The sequence below is a fragment of the Pristiophorus japonicus genome, chromosome 14, assembly GCF_044704955.1.
Source record: "Pristiophorus japonicus isolate sPriJap1 chromosome 14, sPriJap1.hap1, whole genome shotgun sequence".
NCBI lineage: Eukaryota > Metazoa > Chordata > Chondrichthyes > Pristiophoridae > Pristiophorus > Pristiophorus japonicus.
In genome coordinates this window covers 179,006,277-179,019,959 of record NC_091990.1, presented here as the reverse complement: position 1 = coordinate 179,019,959, position 13,683 = coordinate 179,006,277, and the positions used below count along the sequence as shown (strand labels likewise).

General features: G+C 42.9%; 1 protein-coding gene across 4 annotated transcripts in view; it reads right to left on the bottom strand.

The window, feature by feature from the left end:
- The window catches only part of plekha7b (pleckstrin homology domain containing, family A member 7b), a 612,799-nt gene that overhangs the window by 243,660 nt on the left and 355,456 nt on the right, over positions 1-13,683 (bottom strand). For 3 of the 4 annotated variants that reach the window (XM_070899897.1, XM_070899898.1, XM_070899900.1), the window contains one exon: positions 7,972-8,055. The exons of the other annotated variant lie outside the window; for it this stretch is intronic. In XM_070899897.1, coding sequence (XP_070755998.1) covers positions 7,972-8,055 — 84 coding nt within the window. The remainder of the gene's footprint in view (positions 1-7,971; positions 8,056-13,683) is intronic. 4 annotated transcript variants of the gene reach the window in all.

Sequence of the window (13,683 nt, the reverse complement as noted above, 5' to 3'; positions counted from 1 at the left end):
CTGGAAAGGAAGTCGACCATGTCAGCATACAACAAGACCTGGATAATGTCCAGGGATGGGCTGACATATAGCAGGTAACATTCGCACCAAAGTGTAAGGTAACCATCTGCAACAAGAAAAGTACCAACTATTTGCCCCAACCTTCAACAGCGCCACCATTGCTAAGTACTCCAGGATTAACATTCTGAGGCTCACCACTGACGAGATGCTGAACTCGACCAACCATATTAACAATATAACTAGATGTGTAAGGCACAAGCTGGGTATTCTAAGATGAGTGGCTAATCTCTGGACCTCGCAAAACCTCTCCATCTTCTGCAAGTCAGGGGTGTAATGGAAATTCACCCCGAACCTGGATGGAGACAAGTGCAACAGCACACATGAAGCTAAACACCAGCCAGGACAAAGCAGTCTGCCTGACCAATGCCCCTGCCACTGGACTCAATACCCTCCCCTTCCAGTCAGTAACATGAAAATACCACCACCTCCAAGTTCCCCTCCCCAGTCACACACCATTCGGACTTGGACATATACCACTGTTCCTTCGTCGCTGGGTCAAAATCCTTAAACTCTCTAACACCTTTGTGGGATCACCAATATGGCAAGCGAGTCCCAGGTGGCCAGAGAAAACGTTTCAAGGACACCCTCAAAGCCTCCTTGATAAGGTGCAACATCCCCACCGGCACCTGGGAATCCCTGGCCCAAGACCGCCCAAAGTGGAAGAAGAGCATCCGGGAGAGCGCTAAGCACCTCGAGTCTCATCGCCGAGAGCATGCAGAAACCAAGCACAGACAGCGGAAGGAACGTGTGGCAAACCAGATTCCCCACCCACCCTTTCTTCAACCACTGTCTGTCCCACCTGTGACAGAGACTGTAATTCCAATAGTTGACTGTTCAACCACCTGAGAACTCACTTTTGGAGTGGAAGCAAGTCTTCCTCGACTTCGAGGGACTGCCGATGATGATGATGGGATCACCATTACCATAAGGACGACAGCAATTCAACAAAATAGCCCACCATCAGGGCAACTAGGGATGAAGGATCATCGACCTGAAACATTAACTCTGTATCTCCCTCCACATATCCTGCCTGACCTGCTGAGTATTTCCAGCATTTTCTCTTTTTCATTTCAGACTTCAGTCCGCAATATTTTGCTTTTTTGGGGGCAATAAATGTTGTGTTGCCAGGTTACCCACATCCGAATAATAAATAAAAAAATACATAAAAATAAGCTTATTTTTATATATACACTGTATATTGTCTATTCTTAGCAAACATTCCTACATTCTCTCAATTTATAAATATATTAATAGTAGTTTTATACTTACAGAAATATATTCAGAAGTCGCTAAATATAAGGTAATCTCTATGAATTTGATTTTACAAGACACAGAAGAGAACATAGAAATCTGACACATATTTAATAATGGCACTTAAAATAAAGCTACACCTTTCTTTCTAAACTGAATACAGAATTATTTCACACAGTATTCCTCCAACTCTTTAATTAATTGTACTTACCACACTGAACGATCCCGTTAGGTAGTGAACACAACAACAAATAATTGTTCTCCTCATCCACTTGCCTAAGTTTCAACCACTGCAACCCAAGTGCTTATATTTTTCATCGACTGCTGCCATAGTAACCGTATATATGGGATACGACAGAGCACATGGCTGGTTCTCTGGGGCTCAACTAACAGCTGCAGTGATTGCTCAACACTGGGCCTGCAACCTTGCTGTTGTTGAAAGATGAATGCTGTATGACCTCAGATTAGAAGATAGGTTGAAACTAAAATAAAATAATCAGTGTTCATTTTTTTTTTAAACCAGAGGTGTATTCCCTATGTTGCTACCAATAGAGATGTGTCACCTATGAATGGCTTTTAATTCCATTGTTATTGTTATTCTTTTTATGGGGGTGGAGTGGGGTGGGGTTGAGGGAGGATTTCAAACAGATTATTTAGTTTCTACAGATGACACTTGTGCTACTCTGCATTCATAATCCAGCTTGAATATGTACTCTTACCAGAGGCAAATTAATGTGCCACAAGTCTACACCTCTTTTAAAAAAAAAATACTACACAATAGGTCTCACAGGTAATCTGTTCTGTGATCTCAAGCAAGAGCTGCACAGATGTGAGGCATTGATGAAAGTATCCCTGTGTTGTACATTTCAATTTGCTGTCTGAAAATACTAGTTTGTTTTATTTAATTTAGGGCTGAAAGATAATAATTTATACATAAATACAGAGCAGCAATTATCCTAATAACTATTAATAATAATGAACTGCTGCTCAAATACAATTGCATCTCTACTGAATAAACCTATTGGGTTCTCTTTTCTTGTCCCAAAAATAACTTTCATGGTTATGGTAGATGTCGAATTCACACATATACATATGCCATATAACAAATTTATCCAGATGAGAAATTCCAAAGTGGTCCACCAATATTTACAGCCAGTATGAATGGACCAGGAATGTCCCAGTTTCAATTCTGATCCTTGCTGATCTCAGTCAGTGGTAGAGATGCTCCAACTGACCTCAATATCATTCTTCTTTTTAAAAAAAAAATCAGCAGTTTTTTCAATGCTTTCTGCCGCCATTACTCCCCTCCGGGGAGAACAGAGGTGGCAACAAGCCAACATTCCAGCCCAAAGTCTATAGATGTGGCCCTTACGGCTAAAGGGGTCAATGGGTATGAAGAGAAAGCAGGAATGGGGACTGAAGTTGCATGATCAGCCATGATCATATTGAATGGTGGTGCAGACTCGAAGGGCCAAATGGCCGACTCCTGCACCTACTTTCTATGTTTCTATGTTTTATAGTGTAACAACAGCCAACACCAAACTTAACATCGTCAACATCAATCATCCATGCAGTTCTATAATTAGCACTATTCAAATATTAATTATGGTGAGTGCTTCGCTCGAATTGGGTAATTTATAAAGATTTATTGCACGATTTCAATTGGTAACTAATACAAACAATGTCCATCAACACAGCAATTTCTCCCTGCACCTATCTCTCTGTCTCTCTCTCATTTTTCCTCTGCCTCTCTCCAAAGGACAGATAGGTGCATTGTGATCTTCAAGTAGCTGCCTCTGGTTAAATTATCAACTGAGTTGGTTTTGCTATCAACTAAGCCAAGAGTCCATTTTGGTAGTACTCTCAACCCCAAGTGGGGTCTCGACGACTTAGAGGATAGGATAGTTATATATTCAAGTTTGCTGATGACATAAAGATAGGCAGTATTCTAAGAAGTGTAGATGGAAGCAATTACAAAGATATTAATACATTAACTCAAGGGGTACAATTATGGGAAATGGATTTCAATACAGGTACAACATCCCGAATCCGGAAATCTAAAAACGGAATTGTCCGAAAACCGGACATTGTGCAAATTGCAAGAGCCGTTGTCCGGAATTCGGAAATATTTCCCGAAAACCAGATTTTTAAGCTGTACGTACCTTTTTCCAAACATGAATCCAAAAAAAATGCACAAACCGCACGGCCTGACCTCGAGGTTGCCGAATTCGGGCCCTCGGATTTAATGCTCCAAAATCCAGAAACACACAAAATTCCGCCCAAAGGTTCTGGGTTCAGGATTGTCTCCGAAATCCAGAAATACCCGAAAATCATCCACGAGGTTGCCGGATTCGGGATGTTGTATTTTCTTCTCTGAAATCCGGAAATACCCGAAACTCGGCCCAGGGGTTTCTGGATTCGGGATGATGGATTTCTTCTCCAAAATCTGGAAAGGCCTCGGTCCCGAGGTTTCTGGTTTCAGGACTTTGTACCTGCACAGGCAAGTATGAGGTTATGCACATTGAACCTAAAAGGATCGATCGGAATGATTTCTAAATGGTGAAAAGCTAGAAACAGTGGAGGTCCAAAGAGACCGGGGGCTCCTTGTAGCGAGTGTGAAAATGTCACGGACAGGTACAGAAAATTATTGAAAAGGCGAATGGAATGCTAGGTTTTATATCTAGAGGACTAGAGTACAAGGGGGTAGAAATTATGCTTCAATTATACAAAGCCCCAGTCTACCACATCTGGAGTACTATGTTCAATTCTGGGCACCACACCTTTGGAAAGATATAGTGGCCTTCGGGGGGGGCGTGGTGGGGTGAGGTTGCAGCACAGACCTAAACACCAAGGGTTAAATTACGAGGAGAGATTACACAAACTAGCACTGTATTCCCTGGCATGTCGAAGGTTATGGGTGATTTGATCAAAGTTTTCAAGATATTAAGGGGAATTGACGTGGTAGATTGAGGGAAACAAATTCTGCTGACTGATTGGGGAGTCCAGCACTTGGGGACATAGGGCCCAAGTTTCCACACGATAAAAAACGGGCGCCCAGCTCGGAGGGGCGCCCGTTTTTCGCGCCTAAAACGGCGCCGGAAAAAAAACTACCGATTCTGGAGCGCCCTGCAGCTCCTTGTCTGTTTGGCGCGGCGCCCAGGGGGGGCGGAGCCTACACTCGCGCCGATTTTTGTAAGTGGGAGGGGGCGGGTACTATTTAAATGAGTTTTTTCCCTGCCGGCAATGCTGCGTGTGCGCGTTGGAGCGTTCGCGCACGCGCAGTGTGAAGGAAACATTGGCACTCGGCCATTTTTGTAGTTCTTTGTAGCTGTTTAATTTTTGACATTTTTTTAATAAAAGCACATTGCCATCAGCACTGAGGCTTCCTGCAGCCTTCTCACTGTCTCCTTCCTCCTTCCCCCCGCCCCCCGCTGCGTTCGGACAGGCGGGCCCGCACTCCCTCCCTCCCTCCCGCCGTCGGGAACGGCTTCCTCCTCCCCCTGCCATCGGGAACGAAGGAACGAACTTGTGAGGCTGGCTGAAGCACTTTCACACAGGTAGGAAGATGGTTTATTTAATCTTTTCTTTGCTTATAAATTTTTATTCAGGTTGGATTTATTTGTATAATATTTGTAGAAGTGTAAATAATGATTTATTGTAGAATTTAATGACTTCCCTTCCCCCCCCTCCTCCCCCTCCCCCTCCCCCTCGTTCTGGACGTCTAATTTGTAACCTGCGCCTGATTTTTTAATGTGTAGAACAGGTTTTTTTAGTTCTACAAAAATATTCACTTGCTCCATTCTAACTTAGTTTGGAGTACGTTTTCACTGTGGAAACTTTGAAATCAGGCATCAGTGGCTGGACACGCCCCCTTTTGAAGAAAAAATTCTGTTCCAAAGTAGAACTGTTCTACCTGACTAGAACTGCAGAAAAAAAAATGTGGAGAATTGCGATTTCTAAGATAGTCCGTTCTCCATCAGTTGCTCCTAAAAATCAGGCGCAAATCATGTGGCAACTTGGGCCCATAGTCTAAAAAGACATGGTCCAGAGCCAGGCCTTTCAGGAGGAGTGAAGTTAGGAAACATTTCTACACACAAAGGGTGGGAGAAGTTTTGAACTCTCTTCCACAAACAGCAGTTGATTCAATGTCAATTGTTAATTTTTAATCTGAGATTGATAGATTTTTGTTAAGCCAAAGGTGTGAACGTAGAAACACAGGAACAGGAAGGAGTAGGCCATTTAGTTCCTCAAGCCTGTTCTGTCTTTCAGCGGGATCATGGCTGATCTGCGACCTAACTCCATATACCCGTCTTTGGCCCTCATCTCTGAATAGCTTTGGTTAACAAAATTCGATCAGATTTAAAATTAACAATTTATCTAGCATTTTCAGAAGAGAGTTCCAAACTTCTACCACACTTTGTGCAGAAGTGTTCACTCCTGAAAGGCCTGGCTCTAAATTTTAGACAATGCTCCCTAGTCCTAGACTCCCCAACCAGCGGAAATAATCACTCTGAAGTTCCGGAGCACAAGTACAAAGCTGCTGGAGAAAATTATTATCCCATTATAATTCCTGGATACAATAATCCAAATTTTGCAGAACTAATAACGGCGAAGCTATTGGTGCTCGCCATCATTATGGAGTAAATCAGACAGAAACTTCCAGCATCCGCACATATCAACTAAAATGCAAAAATCGGGAAGTTGCTGTCCAATTTGCCCTGCTAATCCACAAGCTTCGCTACACCAGTACCTTGGTGATGGATTCGGCATTAAAACACATGAAATGTATGAAGTTGCCATACTTACCCACCAAGATACCCACTAAACACACTAGAGAAAGTTAGGGCTTGTCCATTCAAGTGTAAGTGAATTTTTTTATGCCGTGATAAGTCTTAATTACTACCAAACATCCTGTTTGGCACTGAAAATGTTTACAAGTGTGGAGTCACATTCCTTCAGATTTTAATTATTGTTGGCGATTTTTAAAATATTTAATATTTTTTTAAAACTTTTTATTTGTCTCTTATCACTCTCTTAATCCGATCTTTCCTTCGCTCTCTTTATTTCATTTTCTAGACATGATTTAACATTGAATTAAATATTCTAACTTACATTCCTAATTTAGACTCTGCGTGGCTCAGTAAGGATTCTTCAATCTGATTGGCTGAAGAGAGTTGTTGCTTTCCCTGTTCACAGGTCCCAGATCCCCTGTAGAGGGCGCCACGGGCCAGCCCACACTGTGATATGTGCGCGCACTTGGTCCGTGCAGCAGAGCTGGTCTCCAGTCGTCTTGGGTAACCCTTGCCACTGGACCAAGACCTCGCTCTGTCAAGCCCGTGTGGTGGCTGGTGTGCAACGGCCACCCCACGTTAAAAAAATCCACCCACAGGCACCTTCCATCCTTCAACATGTAGTTTGGGACCTAAAATATTAGGTCCTTCATTGAAACACTTACGAACTCATCTCTTTTTGGCGTGGAAGCATGTCATCCTCGATACAAGGGACCGCCTATGATAAGCATCATGATGATGAGAGGTGAGAGGGCGGCAGGTTTTAATGGCTCTCGAATTACCGTGCAAAGGTGCATTAAAAGTTTGTGGGCAGCCCGTAAGCCGAAAGAATGGCAAGCACCATTTGTTAGCCATTGACTGCAAAATCTGGGCCAATGTCTCGAGTGGTTCTTTACACCAATATCATCATTGAGAAGATTGAAAATCCATTCTATATTATCTGCTAGGATGAAATCACCACACACACAATTTTTCCCCTCCAATTTTCTCACTTCCTCCCATACGATCAACTCTTTACTGGAGGATGGCTCTATGGGCATTGTAGTCCAATCCTGCCCTCACCCAACATCTCTACCCATACACTTCCAGCAGGGATCAATACATATCTGTGTAATCTTTCCCTCCCTAATCAGGAGGATTGAGACCAATTGCAACATCCTACTGCTGCCCTTGCTGAGATCAGCAAATTCAAGACCAATCAGGAATCATACCTGGAACCTTCCTGGTCTATATGGCTTGAATGGTTAGATGCAGAAAGAATGTTCCCGATGTTGGGGAAGTCCAAAACCAGGGGTCACAGTCTAAGGATATGGGGTAAGCCATTTAGGACCGAGATGAGGAGAAACTTCTTCACTCAGAGAATTGTGAACCTGTGGAATTCTCTACCACAGAAAGTTGTTGAGGCCAGTTCGTTAGATATATTCAAAAGGGAGTTAGATGTGGCCCTTACGGCTAAAGGGATCAAGGGGTATGGAGAGAAAGCAGGAATGGGGTACTGAAGTTGCATGATCAGCCATGATCATATTGAACAGTGGTGCAGGCTCGAAGGGCCGAATGGCCTACTCCTGCATCTATTTTCTATGAATGTGGCAGTCATCAGAAAACATTGTTAACTATTGAGGTTTTTAAACCAAAAACAAAGCATTTTGCACAAACGAAGAACAATGTTAAAAACACCATGAATAATGAACATGAAAGAGAGACATGTCAGCTACAAGGGCCTGGTAACTGATTATATTTCATTAGAACTAATTACAAACTAACAGCATTCCTTTTACATTATAATTCGAGCCAATTATGATACTTAATGCATTATTAAAATAACGTTCCAGAGTTGCAACTGCAACACTCTCCAATGCACAATACTTACTGCTCTTTCAGGATGTATTCAGTGTTTTCTGGAGAAATCTGCCCAGTCACCGGGTGCCTGAACGATGATGTCCGTTGATTATGACTGGAATAAACCACAAAAGATTATTAGCACCAATTCATCATTGTATAAGATGCATTTTTTTCCCCCATGTGATTCAAATACCGGTTGGATCTGTTGATCTTAAAGGAATAAGGCAGTGAATTCTTATTTTACAAAGATGCCTTATATTTCAGTGTGTTCCTACATTTTCAACACAGGTGTGTTGAATCTGCCAACAGCCTGCAGCACTCCAATCATATATTCTGCTCTGCTGGTTATGATGCTCAGCATGACTCAAATTGAGCCAAGGTTTCTACCGATCTGAAAAAAGCCAATGATTTAAATGTTTCGAAGAAAACAAAATTTAAAATTGTGCAATTAATACTTTATTGGTATTTTAAAAACCCACATCTCGCAGAAGTCAGACTTAATGTTCAGGCTGTTTAACACTGTTGTATTATGTGCGAACATTTGCACAAAAAAGGCATCGCCCAGAGTTCATTGACAACTTGCTCCGATAGTAATCAGCAGATCTGACAATTATTGATTCACCATTGTCTACCTCTCCCTTTTGCACTGTTTATTTCGCTGTCTGTCTTGTAGATAAACAGGTCCCTTTTATATAAACCAAGGTTTCTGCCAATACTTCAGGAATTAATAAGGAAGAGTTTTTGTTTATCATGCAAGATTCAACTTTTTTTTTTCTCCACATTTTCTCCCCACTTCTGAAGGTGCTGAGTCATCCTGGAGTACAATTCCAAAGGTGCTGGAAGCACTCTCACCAAAGAGGCATTCTTCAAGCAACAAACAGGGTCAGCAAGCTAACTCAATCTGATTTTCTGATGGACGCACTCACCTTCCAGCAGTTCTCATTGCATAGCAACCAGAAGTGGAACTCTAGCTGATTTTTTCACTTCCTAAGGCCAGGGCTGCTAACGTTAACTAGAACGCACTGCTGCCCCTTCACCAGTTAAGTTGCTGCAGATTGGGGATTGAATCTTGAGCATTCCTTGCCGACATGGTTTTATTCCACTGAGGGCAAAGCGTTCATCATTTGAGCCATTGGGGAGGTGGTCAGTTTTCTAGTTCGTTCCTTCACCTCACATATTCTTTGCTTTATCCAGAGAATTAAATTGCACTCTGAAATGTCTGAAACATTTACTAAAAAAAGCCGTGATATTCCCAGTAATCCACCTCAAATTAAATGTCATCCTCTTAAAATTATAACATTGCTAATTTAATCAATATAAAAGAAAAATGTGCACTTTTATAGCTATATTTCATGTCCTCAAGACACCCCAAACCGCTCAACGTAATATCATTTTGAAATGTGGTCTCTTATTATTCAGCAAATGTGACAGCCAATTTGTGCACTGCCAGGACTCTCAGTGAGATTCCTAACCAATTAATCTGTTTTTGGTGGCAATGACTGAGAGATAGATGTTAGCCAGGACACTTGGGAGAAGTGCCCAATCTTCTTTGAATGGTGCCATACAATCGCAGGAAAGACATAACCTTGATTTAACTTCTTGTTTAACATCCGGACTAAAAAGACAACACCTCCAACAATGCCACATTCCCGGAGTACTGCACTGAAGTGTCAACCTCAATTACGTGCTCAAGTCCTGGAGTGGGGCTTAAACTCACAACCTTCAGACATAGAGGCAAGAATGCTGCTATGGCACTATATAATAGTTGGAACACGGTCATAAAATGTTACCACAAACTACAGCTGCAAAACTGGAAGAAAATATCTTGCACAAAACACTTGATGAGCCATTAGGGATGGGCAATAAATGATGGCCTTGCCAGCAATGCTCACATCCCATGAACAAATGGAGGCATTGTTGATCCCTTTAGCCGCAAGGGCCATATCTAACTCCCTCTTGAATATATCCAATAAACTGGCATCAACAACTCTCTGTGGTAAGAGAATTCCACAGGTTAACAACTCACTGAGTGAAGAAGTTCCTCTTCATCTCAGTCCTAAATGGCTTACCCCTTATCCTTAGACTGTGTCTCCTAGTTCTGGACTTCCCCAACATCAGGAGCATTCTTCCTGCATCTAACCTGTTCAGTCCCGTCAGAATTTTATATGTTTCGATGAGATCCCCCCTCATCCTTCTAAACTCCAGTGAATACAAGCCCAGTTGATCCAGTCTTTCTTGATATGTCAGTCCCGCCATCCCGGGAATCAGTCTGGTGAACCTTCGCTGCACTCCCTCAATAGCAAGAATGTCCTTCCTCAGATTAGGAGACCAAAACTGAACACAATATTCCAGGTGGGGCCTCACCAAGGCCCTGTACAACTGCAGTAAGACCTCCCTGCTCCTATACTCAAATCCCCTCGCTATGAAGGCCAACATACCATTGGCCTTCTTCACCGTCTGCACCTGTTTTGATAAAATGCCACAAAAAAAAATCACATCAATAACAGGCAGGGAGTACTTGACACGACTCCCACTCCCAACAGATGAAGTCTGAACTGAGCAACCTCCTCAGAGTTCAGGATTATCGGTGATATAGTCATGCATTTATATCTCAGTAAAGCAATTAATATTTTATTTGCATCATTAAGTACTGAACATTTTTCTACTGTGTACTACAACAGAAAAAGATGAAGAGGTAATGTTTCTAAAATGTATGCCACGCAAAATATTCTGAAAGTGAATAAATTGCTGACTAAAGTCAGAAGGTTCAGGACTTTGAATCATTTGACTCCATATTAAATGTACATTTCTCCTCCAGCTCTGAGACTATTCTGCTGAAACAAATACTGAATCATATGACAATCTGATACCCGTGTTGCTACTCGGAAGCCTGACCAGCAGCACTATAAAGGAAGTAGCTCTCGGGCCTTTGGGCATGCAAGTCATTTTTGATGGAGGCACAAGGCCGCTGGCGACAAACAAATCCTCCATCTCCACTGATGGGAGCGGTTAGGGACGCGAGCAGGAAAGGTTTTTTATTAAAGAATCAATTTTATGCTCAGAACTCCATTTTATGATTAAAGAGACAGTTTTTGTAGCAGCTTCCGAAGCAGGCACAAGGCAGCTTTGAAAGGCTGTACTGACTGTCACTGTATAAAATAGTCATGTGTAGTTCTGTAAAAGGGGAGCACATCTTAGAAATAAAACTGACCATTATACTTGAACAGAACGCTTACGAGCAGAATGTAAGGATTTTCTTTCGCACAAATCAGTATATTTCTGCTAACTTTGAAAGTGCAGGCATATAAAATCACAAGCTCAACAGTTTGTCATTTTAATTCAATAGGATTTTAAACACTGCTAATTTAAAGCAATATTTTCAGAAATTTCAAAATTTCTCCCTTCCCATATACTTTGTCAACAATCAGCATTTTCAGTCAGATCTTGTGAAACACAATAGTATCGATGTGATATTTTCATACTCCATTCATTCAAACTGCAAAAAACACTCAACAGACAGAAGAACATAAGAAATAGGAGTAGGTGCTCCGCCATTCAATATCATGATCTTTGACCTCGACACTAATTTCCTGCCTGATTTCCATATCCCTCGATTCGCCGAGAGTCCAAAAATCTATCCATCTCAGCCTTGAATATACTCATTCAGCATCCACAGCCCTCTGAGGTAGAGAATTCCAAAGATTCACAACCCTCCGAGTGAAGAAATTCATCCTCACCTCAGTCTTGAATAGCCGACCCCTACCCTGAGACTGTGACCCCTAGTTCGAGACTCTCCAGCCAGGAGAAACAATCTCTCAGCATCTACCTTGTCAATGCCCCTCAGAATCTAGTATGTCATTGAGAGCACCTCGCATTCTTCTAAATTCCAGAGAGTATCGGCCCCCATCTACTCATAGGCCCCATCTTCTCAATTTCACCTCACAGGACATCCCTCTCATCATCGACTGCAAACTTACAAGCTTGCATTGTGTTGAGCGAGAGAATTGTGAGCTGTGCAAAAATGGTGATTGCACATCTTGTTACAGCTGGTGAGAGCAACTTGAGGTGATGAATTAAGAGCATCTTGCCACAAACACAGTTTCAAGTGTAAACTTACTGATTATATGTAAAATAACCTGAGTAACAGCACTAAATATGAAGATAGATAGCATACCATTAACTGAATTATGCAATCCAATTTTTGCAGAAGCAACTAAATGCTCAAAACAAGCAGCCATTGCAAGCACAGGTCGAAATGACAGATGGCCATATAGAATTTTCTCATTGCTACAAAGTGTTATGTATGAATAAAGAGTCTGACTGGATACTGTGAGCTCAAAGTAAAGTGTGACCTTGGTCTTTTATTTCAGGTCTCCAGAGTGCCTCTCCAGCCTGTGAGGCCTCCTTAAGTACCTGTGCTCCCAAGGGATTGTGGGATCCCTTGGGACTCCAGAGGAAGAGCCCTCTGGAGGTATATACACAAGTTTACATATGTAACAACACTCCTCTCTCCCCGCCCTCCCCCCCCCCAAAGGTCAACAGTGTAACTATTTACAAGGTGAGTCGATCTGGGGCCTTTCTTGCCCTGGTTGATCGCCGCGGTGCAAATGCTGGTTTTGGTGAGTCAGTTGTTGGGCCCTCGCTGGGCTGATGTGCAGCTGGCCTTGCTGGGCTGCTGTGGATGATGCGTTCTGCTTTGTGGCCAACCGTGGTGCCGGTTGCCACTGGTGTGTGTGTTGGGGGATCAAAGAAGGTAGGGTCCAAGGTGGGTTGCTCTGGATAGTCCGTGAATCTGAGTTTGATTTGGTCCAAGTGTTTCCGGTGAATGAGTCCATTTCAAAGTTTGACCCAAAACACCCTGCTCCCCTCTTTGGCCACAAAAGTGCCGGGAAGCCACTTGGGACCTTGTCCATAATTCAATACAAATAAATGATTATTGATTTCAATTTCGCGTGACACATTTGCGCTATGATGTGTACTTGGTTGAAGCCGCCTGCTCTCTACCTGTTCATGTAGATCAGGGTGAACTAACGAGAGCCTTGTCTTTAAGTGCTCTTTTCATGAGCAGTTCATCAGGTGGAATCCCAGTGAGTGAGTGGGGTCTCGTGCAGTAGCTAAGCAGGACTTAGGATAGGCGAGTCTGCAGTGAGCCTTCAGTTGCCCTCTTTAAGCCCTGCTTGATAGTTTGCATTGTTCTCTCTGCCTGACCACTGGGTGCTGGTTTAAACGGGGCAGATGTGACATGTTTGATCCCATTACGGATCATAAATTCTTTGAACTCAGCACTGGTAAAATATGGCCCGTTGTCACTCACAAGGACATCAGGTAGTCCGTGCGTGGCAAACATGGCCCACAGGCTTTCAGTGGTGGCAGCGGACGTGCTAGCCGACATTATCTCACATTCAATCCATTTGGAGTATGCATCTACAACCACTAAGAACATTTTACCCAAAAACGGGCCTGCATAGTCAACATGGACCTTGGACCACGGTTTAGAGGGCCTCCCTGGGTGCATCGTTTAACTGCGAGCATGTGTTACATCTGTGCACGCTGGACTCTAAGTCCGCATCGATACCAGGACACCACACGTGGGATCTGGCTATCGCTTTCATCATTACGATGCCTGGGTGGGTTCTGTGGAGGTCACTGATGAAGGTGTATCTGCCCTTCTTGGGGACCACTACCCGATTGCCCCACAGAAGGCAGTCTGCCTGTATAGACATTTCATCTTTGCGCCGCT